This window comes from Delphinapterus leucas, chromosome 10 (genome assembly GCF_059928025.1).
Source record: "Delphinapterus leucas isolate spDelLeu-1000000601 "Yukka" chromosome 10, BTC_Dleu_Yukka2, whole genome shotgun sequence".
NCBI lineage: Eukaryota > Metazoa > Chordata > Mammalia > Artiodactyla > Monodontidae > Delphinapterus > Delphinapterus leucas.
In genome coordinates this window covers 38,378,449-38,393,862 of record NC_143138.1, presented here as the reverse complement: position 1 = coordinate 38,393,862, position 15,414 = coordinate 38,378,449, and the positions used below count along the sequence as shown (strand labels likewise).

The 15,414-nt window shown below is 49.4% G+C and overlaps 1 protein-coding gene across 1 annotated transcript; it reads right to left on the bottom strand.

Annotated features, from left to right (window-relative positions):
* Positions 1–7,492: 7,492 nt before the first annotated feature.
* On the bottom strand, positions 7,493–15,226 carry ETV7 (ETS variant transcription factor 7). Its single transcript, XM_089919869.1, is given in 8 exon segments — positions 7,493–8,022; positions 8,135–8,193; positions 8,195–8,236; positions 10,822–10,964; positions 12,737–13,064; positions 13,453–13,511; positions 14,376–14,501; positions 14,709–15,226. Coding segments are annotated over 8 exon segments (1,374 nt in total). The 5' UTR covers positions 15,208–15,226; the 3' UTR covers positions 7,493–7,904.
* Positions 15,227–15,414: the final 188 nt, after the last annotated feature.

The following is a 15,414-nucleotide window of genomic DNA, read 5'->3' as shown; positions in this document are numbered from 1 at the left end:
ATTCATGATTTGGAGATGTTTTCTCCAATTTTTGTGTTGCCTTTTTAGTTTCCTGGTGGTATCCTTTGAAGCACAAAAGTTTTAAATTTTAATGAAGTCTAATTTGTCAATTTTTTTCTTGTGTTGCTTGTGCTTTTACTGTCATATTTAAGGAACTCTTACTTAATCCAAGGTAATGAAGATTTACTCCTAATTTTCTTCTGAGTATTATGGTTTTAGCTCTTATATTTATGTCTTTGATACATTCTGAGTTAATTTTTGTATATGGTGTGAAGTAAGGGTACAACTTCATTCTTTTGCATGTGGATATCCATTTCTTTCAACACCATTTGTTGAAGAGGCTATTCTTTCCCCACTGAATACTTTTGGCATGCTTATTGAAAATCAGTTGCCATAGATGTATGGGTTTATTTCAGGACTCTCAATTCTTTTATTTATTTTTTTTTCAGGACTCTCAATTCTATTCCATTGATCTTCATGTCTATCAGTATGCCAGTACCACACTGTTTTGATTACTGTAGATTTGCAGTAAGTTTTGAAATCAGGAAATGTGGGTCCTCCAACTTTGTTTTTCTTTTCAAGATTGTTTTGGCTATTGGGGGGTCACTTGCAATTCCATATGACTATTAGTATCATCATCTCCATTGATCTAAAAAAAAGGTTGGAATTTTGATAGGGATTGTACTGGATCTATAGGTCAATTTGAGGAGTTCTGCCATCTCAACAATATTAAATCTTCCCATCCATGAACATGGGATGTTTGCCCATTTTAAAAAATTCAGTTTATTTATTTATTTATTTTGGCTGCAACAGATCTTAGTTGCAGCATGTAGGATCTTTTTTAGTTGTGGCATGTGGACTTCTTAGTTGCAGTATGCAGACTTCTTAGTTGCAGCATGCATGCAGGATCTAGTTCCCCGACCAGGAATCCAACCCCGGCCCCTTGCATTGGGAGTGAAGAGTCTTAACTATTGGACACCAGGGAAGTCCCTGCCCATTTATTTTGGTCTTCCTTAATTTCTTTCAACAATGCTTTGTAGTTTTCAGAGTATATCTCTACCACTTTGTTTAAGTTTATTCCTAAATATTTTATTCTTCTTGATACTACTGTAAATAGAATTGCTTTTAAATTTCATTTTCAGATGTTCATTATTAGTTTATAAAAATACAGTTAACTTTTGTAGCTTGATCTTGTATCCTGCAACCTTGCTGAGAACCTGATATGCGCCCCACCCCCATCCCATGCCACAGGTTGAGAACCTAAGCATGTCACTGGCTGGAGTGGGCAATCATCTGACTGAGGGGAAATCCCTTCCTGATCAGAATTACTGGGATTTCAAGGGCTATATTTAGAACCCTGGGGCTTTCCAGCCAGAGCACTGTGAACAATACACAGGGCTTCTTTGAGTTGGGGTGTTTAGAGTAACCTGGAGCGTTAAGGTCTGTTCAGGAGACTTTATGATCTCATTGGTCTTATCTTATGGCTCCCCCATGGGCAAATGAGGGGGATAGAGAGGGATAGTTCTGGGCCATGTTGGTCTTCTCCTCCCGGCCTTCCCGTCTGCATTATTCATACCCATTAGGATTGAGTTTTGTTGCACATAACAGAAACTAACAACATTGACTATATCAGGCGTGACTTTTATGGTGGGAACCATAGGCCAAATACAAGGGATCAGGCAGGGATTTCCCTGGTGGTGCAGTGGTTAAGAATCTGCCTGCCATTGCAGGAGACACAGGTTCAAGCCCTGGTCTGGGAGGATCCCACATGCCGCAGAGCAACTAAGCCCGTGCACCACAACTACTTAGCATGTGCACCTAGAGCCCGTGCTCTGCAACAAGAGAAGCCACCACAACGAGAAGCCCACGCACCACAACGAAGAGTAGCCCCCGCTCACCACAACTAGAGAAAGCCCGTGCATAGCAATGAAGACCCAACACAGCCAAAAATAAATAAATAGCAGACTGCAGGGGGAAAGTTGATGTACGTGACGATGACTTGCTTCTACTTTCACAAGCATTTCACATCTCTGGCAGCTCAATTTAAAACTGGCCCCTTCACTTAACTCTGTCTTACTTTCCTTCATGGTGCTCATCACCACCTGACACCATATGCTGTGTTTATCACTTACTCATCTGTCTTGGTTACCACTGTATTCCCCAGTTTCTAGAACAGTGCCTAGTGTATCGTAGGTGCTTAATAAATATTTGTGAAGTAAATGAATACATTATTTCATTTGAAGTTTCTCAAGAAAATGTGGCAAGTATGGCAGAAGATGCTGTTACTCATTTTACAGATGTAGAAACAGGCCCAGGAGGCTGACTTCACTAAAAGCCACCAGGGAACTGAGGGAGCCTCAGTCCTTTTGATTCCAAATCAGTGTCTGAGTGTGTGGGTGAGGGTAGATAGACTTTTGACACACCTCTGGCCTCTGCTCAGAAAGTTGGTAAACTACTCAGGGAAAAGGTGATAAGAAAAGCAGATAAGGTACTCCCAACAAAGAGACTGGGAATCTAGGAATTTCAGAAACCATTGCCCTGCTGGTTGGGAAAGGGTGGGTGACATCACTGAACAAGTAGCTTTTTGGTACCTTCAATTCCACCCTCACTCCTGCTACTAACTCTGCCCAGAGAGGTGGTGAGCTCCCCATCCCTGTATTCAAGCAGGGGCTGGATGTCTCCTTACAGAGCATGCCTGAGCTGGAGAGTTGTACTCACATCTTAGTAGGAGAGGGCGGGCATGCTCTGTCACAGAACAGACACTCAGCAGAAAGTGGCCCGAACACCAACACAAGAGGCTTTGCGCCACCTGGTGAACATGGTTTTAAACTGCAGGCTCTTCCATGGAGAGAAGCCTGCAGCCTGAGTGTCCCTAGAATCCTAAGCAGTGAAACCAGACTAGACCACAGGGTTTGTGAGAAATCAGGGGGGCGCCCTGCACTGGGCCAGGCACCAGCAGGCGTCAGAGAGGTCACTAGTACAGGGAGGACTTATTAACAGGACTCAGGAGTTGCTGAGGCATATCCCTGGATTTGGAGGGAATGCGTCCTTCCCACACTTTATTCCGGATTCCTGGGATGACAAACTGGGAAGCTACCTGAGGGCGGGGGAAGGGTGCAGCAGGAGGCTCATTTGTTCATTCCACTCATCTTTGTATTTGGGGGTGACCTTGAATTGTCTTTGCCTAGAAGTAAAAAAACAAAACAAAAAGATCTCCATGTTTTTGCTACATGGGTATCAGATTCTGAAAGATTTTGTCTGCCAAGGTGCATATTTTCATTATGTTTGTTACACTATTATTTACTTATTATCTTACTGTATCATTTATTATCATCAAAGGCCTCTGTAACTGCCAGTAGAAGCCATGATGAGCTCCATGCATTAGCCTTACCACACGAAGTTCATTTAATGTGAACAGACCTGAAAACATCTGAGTGTCAGTGGGCCAGTGCAGCTCCATCTGAGGTGAGTGTTGGATTCTGCTCATCCCTCCTAAAACCCTGAAATGGGCCCCAGCTCCCACCTCAGACTCTGCTCTGGGCAGTGAACCACAGGGCTCAGCTGCCCCTGCGGGGAACGTGCCCCCATCCCAGGCCAGCTGCTCCTCTCACCATTTCTCCTTCCAGTTTCACTTCATTCCTGAGAAAAGAGCACAATTTTAATCAACTGTCCATCCCAAGCCTAGATATGGGTGTCAGAGGCCAGTCGGGCTCCTGTGACATGGTGCACAGGGCCAGCACAGGGCCTGGGACTGCGCTTCCCAGTAAAGTCTGTTGGGTGAACAACTGAATTCTCCCTGTGGACGGGCTTCAAGCAATGCTTTATATCCTCATAGCATGAGCTGCCGCAGGGTTATGCTCAGGTGGTGCTGTTGGGAGTTTCCCCCTGCATTCCTCATGGATCAGACACAGGACGGCCCCCTCCCTCTTCCTAAAGGCTCTCTCCTCACCCTCTCAGGGTCTCAGCCCCAATCCTGGTCTGCTTCCCTGTCTGAGTGAGCCAGGCTGACCCCAGCATGAACTTCAGGGACCCCCTCTGCCCTCCTGCAGGGATGGGCCTCTGCAGTCTGCCCTGCTCCCATTTGCCCTGCACGCCACATTCTCCCTGACCCCTCATGATCAGAAGGCCCTCCTCCACACTGCACCTCCAGACTTCACCCCTCCAAAAGGGAAGGAGAAAAACAGAGCAGAAGCCTGTGTGATCTCCTTAGGACACTCTCCCTGCCCCTGCCCCCCAAGCAGAATTCACCAGAGCCACTACTTTCTCCACATTCACCTCTCAGTGACCTTCCCCTGGGGACTGCAACAAAGTCCGCTCATCAGCTACTTCTGCTTCCCCCACTGATGTGTGAACTTCCCAAGGGCAGGGCCCAACTCTCCTTTGTATACCACCCCCAGCCCTCCCCATAGGAGCAGTTAATTTACAAGCATTAGGGAATTTAAAAAATTAAGATCACGATTAACATATTTTGAGGACTTCCCCAGCAGTCATGTGATTAGGACTCCAAGCTTCCACTGCAGGGGGCAGAGGTTCGATCCCTGGTCAGGGAACTAAGATCCCGCATGCTGAGTGGTGCAGCCTAAATAAATAGATAAAATTTTAAAAACTAAAAATATTTTTTAAGCACGCACATTCTGATTTCAGGACAACCCACTTCAAAACTCCCCACCCAAATCTTGGGGCTGTCCCAGGAGTGGCTTAGTTCAGAGGTCATCAAACTGAGTGGTCAAGCCAGCGTGGAGGAGGGGACCGAGGGGACCTGACACCAGCATTGCACAGGGCTCCTCCTGAGCCTGGGCCACCTTCACGTTCACCGCCAGACCCCGGATGGCTTGGAGGCATCAGGACCTCGCTGTGTAAGTGTGTGTGTTTTCTGTGTGTCTCTATAAAACTTGAGAGAACACTTGACTAGAAAATGTAGATTAACACCATAGGGAGGAACCAGAGGAAGAAGCCAAGAAAGGCTGTCACAACTAGGATCCTGCATGAGAAAGACGTTGGGTCACCAGCATCAGCCCAGGCTTCCTGCAGTAAGAGCCTTGAGACGTGGCAGGGCCACTAGGATGGGAGAAAGTGCTGGACATTGTACACCTTAAACTTGCACAACATTATATGTCAATCATGTCTCAGTAAAGCTGGGGGGAAGTGCTAGATCTGGAGCTTTCTTTCAAGAGAAAAAGACTTTGTTGGCAAGAATCCACATAAGGAGGGACTTCCCTGGTGGTCCAGTGGTTAAGACTTTGCCTTCCAATGCAGGGGGTGCGGGTTTGATCCCTGGTTGGGGAGCTAAGATCCCACGTGCCTCGTGGCCAAAAAACCAAAACATAAAACAGAAGCAGTATTGTAACAAATTCAATAAAGACTTTAAAAATGGTCCACATCAAAAAAAATCTTTAAAAAAAAAAAAAGAATCCACATAAGGAGAAGGTGGACGTGATGGAGCCCATGCTCCTGGGTTAGTGCTGTAAATGGCTCGACTGGATGGAGACAGTGACTTGTATCATGAACTTCTTAATACACTCACTTTTTTTCCATAAATTCTTTATTTCCTGTTGACATTAATGTAATCTGGCAAAAAAGGACGTGGCTGGCTACTTTTTCAAACCATGGGACTCTATTTCCTGCTCGTTAAGATGATTTGTGAGGAAATCCATCTTGATATATGTTGTTTTCAGTGACCCACCGCTTTTCAGGAATTTAATTGTGTAAAAAATTGATATAAACCCAGAGCTTCCTTTCGTGCCAGGTACACAGGAGGTGCTCAATTAATGTTCATGGAAGGAAAGGCTGAATGAATCCCTTTATTCCTGGCACCCAGGCATCCATCCCAGACCAGGGCCTAAAGTTCCTGGAGAAACGGGGTGCAGCTCAGTCCAGAGCTGAGTGGAGAGTCCAGGGATCTGGGGTCTGGGGTGGTGGGCTCTGCTCAAGCCCACTTCTCACTCCGGGCCCCAACGGTCCCAGCGTTGGGTGAGATTTAACACTCCCCCTCCCCCCGCCGCCGTAAAGACATAGTCTTTGGGATATGCAGCTGTTGACAACCATTAACACAACAGCAGGCAGATGCCAACATCATAACTGGAAGAAGTGACTTATGACTCCATCCTCTCATTTAAACCTCTACGTCTTGGACCCATGAGATGCGAGACAATTAGAAATGAGGCACCGTGAGGAGGCAGCACGCTGAGCTGGGCTGTATGTCCTTGGCCATGTCACTCCCCCTCTCTGGCCTCAGCTGCCTTGTCTGTAAGAGGAGAGGCTGGACAAGTTGATTTCGATGGTCCCTCCCAGTCCACTTATGTAGTTCTGGGCTGGGGATGATGAGAAACGCTATGGGGCATGGGTTCATCCTGGAGCAAAGTCAAGGAGATGGAACAGTCTCAGGAAGACTAAAGGGGCCTAGGATTTTCCTGCTAAACCTTTTGGCCAAGGCCCCTGCCTGGCCCCTTCTAGTGTGGAATTGTCCAGGGCCCAAGACGGGACTAAGCCAGGATTTTCCCTGCTTATGAGCAGTCACAGCTTTGAGTCCCAAATCAGCTTCTCGGCTACAGTGACCCAAGGCCAGATCAGGCCCAGCCAGATGGGGGTGGCCGGTGGGGGTGTTTTCCTGACCCACTGGAGGCAAGAGGCAAAGGTGGTTTCCTCCTTCCAGAAAAGAAGATGTGAATCCAGGAAGTTCTGTTTTCAATGAACTGAAAACACTCCCTTCCCTTTCTCCGCCAGCTTCCCCGGGGTTGCAAGGGCAGAGGCTCTGACCCCATCAGGAGGTACCTGGGGGGCTGGGGAGCATCGAGGAGAAGCTGAACCAATAGCAGAGGCATTTTCATGCTTTAGAGCAGCTTTGGGTTTGCAGAGTTTTCTTAACTCCTTATACGGCAGTCACGTACTTCACAACTACGGTCTTATTCAAGTTTTCTGGGAATCCTGTGAGGTCGGGTTAGGAATAGCATCCCCATTTTGCAGATGAGAAACATGAGGCTCCAAAGAGATAGAATAACTTGCCCAAGGTCAATTGGCAGATACGGGTATAGGAGCATAGGAAGCCAGGATGTGGGCGGCGTGGGCGATCTTTACTGGGTCATGATCAGAGTCGCCAAGGACTGAAAACTGAGGACAAGGGAGTTGGGCCAGGTGAAATAAACTGTTTATGAAGATGCTGAGGGCAGAGAGGTAGGGCTATGGCCTCTGCTTGAGAAGTGCCCATTACATTCAGAGGCACTAAAAGAAAACAGGTCACAGCACTGGGTTCGAGGGAAGCATCCCAGCTCGGCAAGCCTCTGCCTCCATTTCCCCATCTTTAAACCTCCGGTGGTTGGTATGTGAATTGAATGAGATAAAATATAGGTAGAACCCTTGGCACAAGGCCTGGCACATGGTAAGCACTTAACTGTCAGGCATCATCATTGTTATCATTACTAAGGTTGACAAAGCAGTAATTCTTTTTTCCATTTCATGCACCAGCCCCCTGAGGGTGGTTTTCATGAGCATGCCCATTTTGCAGATGAGGAAAACTGAGGCTCAGTGAGGGACTTCTGCTTCCTTCTTCCATAAATTGAAGGAATTGGGCTGGATGTTCTCTCAGCGACTGGCTTCCTCTCCTGAGCTGGGCAGGTACTAAGGGGCAGGGTAGGGAGAAACTTCACTCCCTGTGCTCCCACTTAGCAACCAGCACTGCCCTACCCAAAGAATGCCCCCACAGTGTCCTGGAGGTGAGGCCTGCCGGTTCTCAGCTGTTCCAGATCCCCAGGCAGCTTTGAGGTCTGAGACACCAGCTCTGATCCGAGAGTGCAAAACCCAGCTGGGGTTCCCTGCTGCCCTGGGAGGAGGGAGGAACAGCTAGCTGCCTTCGTGGGAGACTCAGTCTCTGACCTGTTGGTGCCCGGTGTCTGGAGTCCACATGTCCTTCACAGAGAGACTTCCAGCATCTCCTCCTTGAAGTCCACCCTGTCCTGCTCCTGGCTCTCCAGAAGCTCCCTGCTGTTGCCCTTTTCCTGATTGATCTTCCTGGGTGTCTTCAGAAACCTGGAATTCAGGCCCCAGCTGCAAATCAGCCCGTGCCCCAGCTGCAGAGGGCTTCCAGGCCACCCCACCCCAGCTCCACTCCGCCTGGCATCTTGGCCCCTAGGCCACTCACCTGAACAGGAGTTTCTGCCTGGGTTCCTTCTTAATGATGTTCAGATTATGGTAGGGGGCACAAGGCACGTGACATCTTCTCATAGGTCACATTCACCTGCTTCTGGAAGGAAAAGCAGCCCCACATCAGCCCCTACTCCCCACCCTGCTCCTTCCAGGCCTGGGAGGGAGCAGGTTGGACTGGATGGTTTCTTAAGCCCCTCAGCCCAGGGGTCTGTTAGGGAATATGAAAGTTCTCATGCATTGGGAAGGAGAAAGGCAGGGGAAGGCCGGGGTAGGGGGTGTGGAAAGAAACAATGGGATGGTTCTGTCACCTACTTGACTGAGACCCATGGGCCAGGAGTGAATTGCATGTTGCTTTTAAATGGCAAATGTCACAAGTAGTAACAAATATATAGTTAGTAGGAGAGACAGCATGGTGGGGTAGCATGAGGGCCTTGCCACCTAGCTGTGTGACTTTGACCAAGTCAGTTTTTCCTCTCTCTGGGGAGTGGACTGTGCAGAGTAGGGACAAAGAGGCTGGGCTTTGGTGTCAATTTAAGCTCCAGCTCCACCATTTGGCAGCTGTGTGACCTTGGATAAGTTTCTTTACCTCTCTGCATCTGTTGCCCCGGCTATAAAATGAAGATAAAAACATCAATCTCACAGATTTGTTGTGAGCATTAAATTAGTTAATCCATGAGAGCACTTAGCACAGTGCTTAACATGTGGTCTGTGCTCACTAAATGGAATTGCTGCTCTTGTGGCCTCAGTTGCCCTCCCTCCAGATAAGCACACCCAAACTTTAGTCATTTGCATCCTTCCAGCCACCAGCACTACCCAGAGGCCACAAAACAGGGTGGTGCCCAGAGCTACATGGTCTGGATTCAGGTCTCTGCTCTGCCACCTACTGGCTGCAAACACTGGGACAAGTTGACACACCTCTCTGTGGCTCAGTTTCCCCATCTGATAATATCCACCCCATGAGGTTGTGGTGAGGATTAAGTGAGTTAATACAGGCAGAGCCCTCTGAGCAATGCTTGGCAATCACATGCTGTGCCATATTTTAGGAGATGCTATATATTGCAGATGATCGTTATTGGTCTTTTGTTTGTTTGTTTTATTTCATTTATTTATTTATTTTTGGCCGTGTTGGGTCTTTGTTGCTGTGCATGGGCTTTCTCTAATGGCGGCGAGCGGGGGCTACTCTTCGCTGTGGTGCGCGGGGCTTCTCATTGTGGTGGCTTCTCTTGTTGCAGAGCACGGGCTCTAGGCACAAGGGCTTCAGTAGTTGCAGCATGCGGACTTAGTAGTTGTGGCTTGCAGGCTCTAGAGCCCAGGCTCAGTAGTTGTGGCGCATGGGCTTAGTTGCTCCACAGCAGGTGGGATCTTTCCGGACCAGGGCTCGAACCCATGTCCCCTGCATTGGCAGGCAGATTCTCAACCACTGCGCCACCAGGGAAGCCTGATCATTATTGTTAAGTTTTCTTTAAAGACTCTTTTTAACCTAAATGAATTTATTTATAGACTAGCACACTGGTTTTATATCATCACTGTCAATCATGAGATTGACAAAGTAGTTAAATTTTGCAATCCTAATGCTTACTAAAATAAATAATTATTAGAATTTGGAGTAAACCACCTAAAATCCCCTGGCAGACACCCATTTAGGTATGGGCGCTCCTCACGTTAGGAATGCTGGCCTCGGTCATCCCCAGGCCTTTCCAGCCCTGACAGCTGATGTTCTGCAGGGCCTGAGACCTGGGTTTCTGTCCCAGCTTCCTCCAGGGTACCAGCTTCCTCATCTGGCTTAACAGCAAACGATGCACGATTCATGCAAGCGTGCTTTGAAAGCCTCAAATGCTAAGGAAAGGTGGAATTAAGCAATTAGAAGGCAAGATTCCTGAGTTCCAGGGACAGTCCCCATACTCAAGAAGTAACTGCCTGTCCCTCGGAATCTCCCAAAATAAAATGATCCCAACAACAGCCACTATGGAGAATATATGGAGGTTCCTTAAAAAACTAAAAATAGAATTACCATATGACCCAGCAATCCCACTACTGGGCATATACCCAGAGAAAACCATAATTCAGAAAGGCACATGCACCCCAATGTTCACTGCAGCACTATTTACAATAGCCAGGTCATGGAAGCAACCTAAATGCCCGTCGACAGACGAATGGGTAAAGAAGATGTGGTACATATATACGATGGAATATTACTCAGCTGTAAAAAGGAACGAAATTGGGTTATTTATAGAGACGTGGATGAACCTAGAGACTGTCATACAGAGTGAAGTAAGTCAGAAAGGGAAAAACAAATATCGTATATTAACGCATGTATGTGGAACCTAGAAAAATGGTACAGATGAACCAGTTTGCAAGGCTTCTGAGACACAGATGTAGAGAACAAACGTATGGACACCAAGGGGGGAAAGTGAGGGTGGGGAGTGGGGGGATGAATTGGGAGATTGGGATTGACATATGTACACTAATATGTATAAAATAGATAACTAATAAGAACCTGCTGTATAAAAACTAAATAAATAAAATTCAAAAAAAATTTAAGAAAAAAATGATCCCAACACTTCTGGGGCTGCTGGTGAAGCTCCCATCCGTTGAGGCCTGTCCCCTAGTTCTGAGGGGTCCACTGTGGCCCCTGCCCTATCATGTGTGTTGAGACCATCCTGCCCGCTGGCTGAGGTTCACCTTGTGGTTTCCCCAGAATCTGGCAAGCCCATTTGGATCCACAACTCAGAAGATCTTGGCATTATTGTCTTCCCACTTGATGTAGGGCTCGTACCAGGTGCCAGAGAGCAGCTGATACTTGTAATCCCACAGCAGCTGGCAGTCTGCAGTTGCGCACAGAGGGTGCAGACGGGGCGCCTTCATGGAGCTGTGAGGACGAGCATGAGAAAGGTGCTCTGGGGCTCTCGAAGCCGGGGCCCAGGCGTGCAGCGGGATGGTGAAGACGACGGCACTAACAGAAACAGCCACGTGGGGCCTCATTACTCATCTCATTCAATCATCCTGACTCTAACAGGTGGAGACCTTTACCCCCAGGAAGGGATGAGGAAATGGGCTCAGAGAGGTATGGACATATCCCAGTCACCAGGCTTCTAAGGAGCAGGCGGAATGGGGAGCCTAACCCAGCTCTTCAGACACCAAAGCCAACACCCTTCGCCTGGGGGCAGGTGGCAGGGGCACTGGCCAGTGGCGGGCAGCTGGAACCCTGTCTCCAGGTCCCTCTCTGCCCCTGGCCCAGTCACTCAACCTCCCGGATCTCTGTTAAATCAGGATTGTAACATCCATCCTATCCAGCCAGCACCCTAGCAGGAGGTTCTGGAAAATCGAATGTGCTATCATGAAGGGCAAGTGGCAGAGGGAGCCCGGGCGCAAGCTCATAAGTCCCACCTGGGCCACCTGGCTCGGGCGTGGGGGGCAGGTTACCGGACTTCTTCTGAGCCATAGTTTCCTCATGTTGGGTGATGTGAGGATTAAGTAACATAATCGACCAAAAGACCCTTAGCACAGTGCCTGGTACAGAGTAAGTGCTCAAAGAATGTTAAGCATTATATTAAAATTAAATAACTGTGTTTCAGTGACTCCCAGTCACTTTCAACCCAGGAGCTAAGTTTCTGCCCTCTCTGTGGTGTCTTAGGATAAATGTAGTGGCCCCGCCATGACTAGAAAACACACTTTGGGAAGGCAGTCAGCTTATCTGTCAGTCCATCTGGTTACCTGTCTGTTAGTCAGTCCTTTAACAATGAATATGGAGAAGTATATCACCTGATTAGAGCTCAGGCCCTAGAGTCAGACTGCCTGGATTCACACTTCAATTCTGCTACTTCCTGCTGTGTGACCATGGGAAGGTCACTTAACCTCTCTGTGCCTCATTTTCCTTATCTGTAAAATGGGACTAATAATAATACCAACCTCAGAGCGCTGTTGGGAGGTTAAATAAAAGCCTTAGAACCATGCCTGGCACATAGTAAACACTCAACTATTTAAAAATAAATAAAGTTTTTGGGCTTCCCTGGTGATGCAGTGGTTAAGAATCCTCCTGCCAACGCAGGGGACACTGGTTCGATCCCTGGTCCGGGAAGATCCCACATGCCGCAGAGCAACTGAGCCCGCGAGCCACAACTACTGAAGCTCACATGCCTAGAGCCCGTGTTCCACAACAAGAGAAGCCACCGCAATGAGAAGCCCACACACTGCAACAAAGATTAGCTCCCTCTCGCCACAACTAGAGAAAGCCCGCACGCAGCAACAAAGACCCAAAGCAGCCCAAAATAAATTAATTTTTAAAAATTAATTATAAAAATAAAGTTTTAAAGGGGGAGGGGGCATACTCTAGGCCAGTCTGACTGTCTGAACTATGACTGGTAAATCGTCCCTGGCCTGGACATAGGGTGGGCTTGGCGATCCCGGGCAGCACTTTCTGCCCGCTGTGACCAGACTATGACCAGCACACAGGAGAGTCACTCCACACACCACTGCCAAGCACAGACCCTCTCATTCCCCAGATCAAAATAACCCTCCTTGTCACCCCCCCACCTCTGGGACTCAGCCTCAGCACACCTCCCTCCTGTGTGCCAGGGGAGCACAGCCTCCTACTCACCAGTGATCCTGCCGTCAATGGGGGCCTGTGGCATCGTGGGGAAGGAGGAGACTCCCTCAGCCCTGCAGCCGAGCTCCACACAGTGAGATAAACTGAGTGACTCCTGCCTGCTGAGGGGCCAGCTGGCCAGGCCAGGGGCATCCACATGGCTCAAGGAGCTGGCAAGCCCCAGGGCTGGTGGCTGCTGCAGGAGGCCCCGATCCCCTCTGCAAGCAGAGGAGCACCATCGATTCTTTGGGCCCAGAGCCTCCCCCCACCCAGACCCCCTCAGTGACAGGCGCAGGAGCCCGTGGGGCTGCACTCCTAGTGCTCTCCCCACACCCAGCCCCTGGTTAGAAGGTCAGGGAAGCACTGGAGGGTGTGGGTGAGGGCCAGACAGCCCAGGTGCTAACCCTAGCTCCCAGACAAGTAACTTAGTTTCTCAAACCTGCTCCCTCATCTGTAAAATTGTTCACAATGCCAAGAGGTGACAGAGCCAGGTCCAGAACCCAGGTGCCCTCTTCATCCACCCAATAACTATTGATGGAGAACCTTCAATGAGACAGGCATTGTTCTAAGAATGTTGGGGACACATCACTAAACTGAAAAGAGCTTCTGCCCTCATGGAGCTTTATATTCTAGTGGGGTAGGGAGGGGGAGGAAGACAGATGATTGAAATAAAAAAGGAAATAGAAGTAGTATACAATATGGGGGGAAGGGATAAAGCACTACCGTACAAGGCAAATAGGGAATTCTGGGAAATGCCTCACAGACATGATAACATTTGAACAGACACCTAAGGAGGTAGATGAGTGAGCTATGTGGGCATGTAGAGAAGAGATTGCAAGGCAGAGGGAACAGTAAGTGCAAAGGCCCTGAGGCAGGGGTGTCTCTGGCTTGTTCAATGAGCAGGGAGGCTGGTGTGGCTGGAGAAGCATGAGCAAGAGGGAGAGGAGTGGGAGAGGACAGCAGAGGGCAGGGAGGTCGTTGTATGGACTGGGGCTTTGACGAGTGAGATGAGAGCCACTGGAAGATTTTGAGCAAAGAAGTAACATGACCTGACTTACGAATCTCTGGCTACTCTGTTGAGAATAGATCATAGGAGATCAAGGGCAGAAGCAAGGAGACCAGTGAGGAGGTTCTCCAGAGGAGGCAGGGGCTGGACCCTGGGCAGCACTACAGGTGTGTGAAGTGGTTGGATTCTGGGTAGATCTTGAAGGTAGAGCCAGCAGGAGTTGTTGACAGTTGGGATGAGGATGAGAGAGAAAGAAAGTAATAAAAAATGACATCCAGCGTTTTGGCCCGAGCAAATGGAAGGTTGCAGCAGTGAGTAAGGACTGGGAGTGACATGAACAGCCCTGTGTGCAGGTCCTCGGAGACCCTGAGGAGAGCAATTTCCATGGAGAGATCAGGAGGAGAAGAGAGGGATGCCACATAAACAACCCTCTGCTGGAGAGGAGAGCAGAGAAAGGGGGAGATGAGAGGCAAGGCCCCTCGGCTAGAGGACAGTCACAGAGGGCAGGGGTGAGAGTTGGGGAGGCAGAGCAGGGGGAGATGGGGAGCTTGGCCCACAATGCTGCCTCTTTCATCATTTTGCCTGGAAGAAGCTCTGCCCTCTGATGAGGCCAATCTGGGGGAGTGTCTCAGAGAGCCTCCTCACCTTCCAGGCAGCAGGGGAAGGGCTGAGTGGGCACCCTCTGCCTGAAAGCTCTTCCGAAAAAGGGCCCACATGCCACAGCTTGCCGCTGGGTCTTGATGTACTGGAGCAACTCATACAGAACGTCAGCTGAAGCGGGGGGGGGGGGGCGCGGGAGGGCAGGCTGCTGACCAGGTGTCAGCTGGCATGTCCGTCACAAGATTCGTGCTGATGGAGATGCTACACAGAGGCCTTAGGATGGAAATGGGGAAGGGAGAGGGAGGGAGCAAGACAGCTCCCCACGCCCACCCCTGCTCCCCCGGGTTTGCATCAGAGAAGCCAGTGTGTGACCCTGACCTGAACCCAGGGAGCGGAGTGGGAAGTCGTCCTTGGTGAGGATGCAAAGGGCTCGGCTGTTCATCTCAAAGTCCTGCTCCCTGGTGTGCTGCAGCCAAGCGCAGCCAGTGCAGCTCGTCCTTGTTGCTGGAGAGCATGGGCTGGATGGGGTTGACGGAACCCCAAGGAGGTGCCCAGAGAGGAGGGCTTGGCTACGGGGTGCCTGACTCTCTGGCTCAAATCGCCTCACCTCACAGATGAGACAGAGTTCAGCCTTCAGCATCCGACGAGGCACTTCCAGCCTGGTCGGGTGGCCCAGTGGCCACACAGCCTCACAGGCTGTCTGCAGTCTGACTGCCCTTTGTTTCTCCAGAGGCAGAACTACCTGGCTTGACTCTTGGGCTTGCAGTTTGCAAGCCGCAGGCCTGCGTGGGTGTTGGCATCTGGAAAACGGGGCTGGTGGTCGAGAACAGTGGAGCGTGTAAAAGCGGCAGTATTTGGGTGGGCGGGCTGTGTTCATCCCTGCCCTTTCTCTTGAGTTCTCCCCAAACTTCCTTCTTCCCTTTCCATCTGAGCCTCTTCCTCCTGTCCCCACACCCCTCCCCCAAGAGAAGGGTCTCACTTATCCAAGTGTTGAACAATCACTGATCTCAGCCTTTCTGCCAGAGCTATGTTAGGCGCTGGGGTCAACGGGGAAGTCACAACTTTTAAGGTTGCAGGCTGGAGG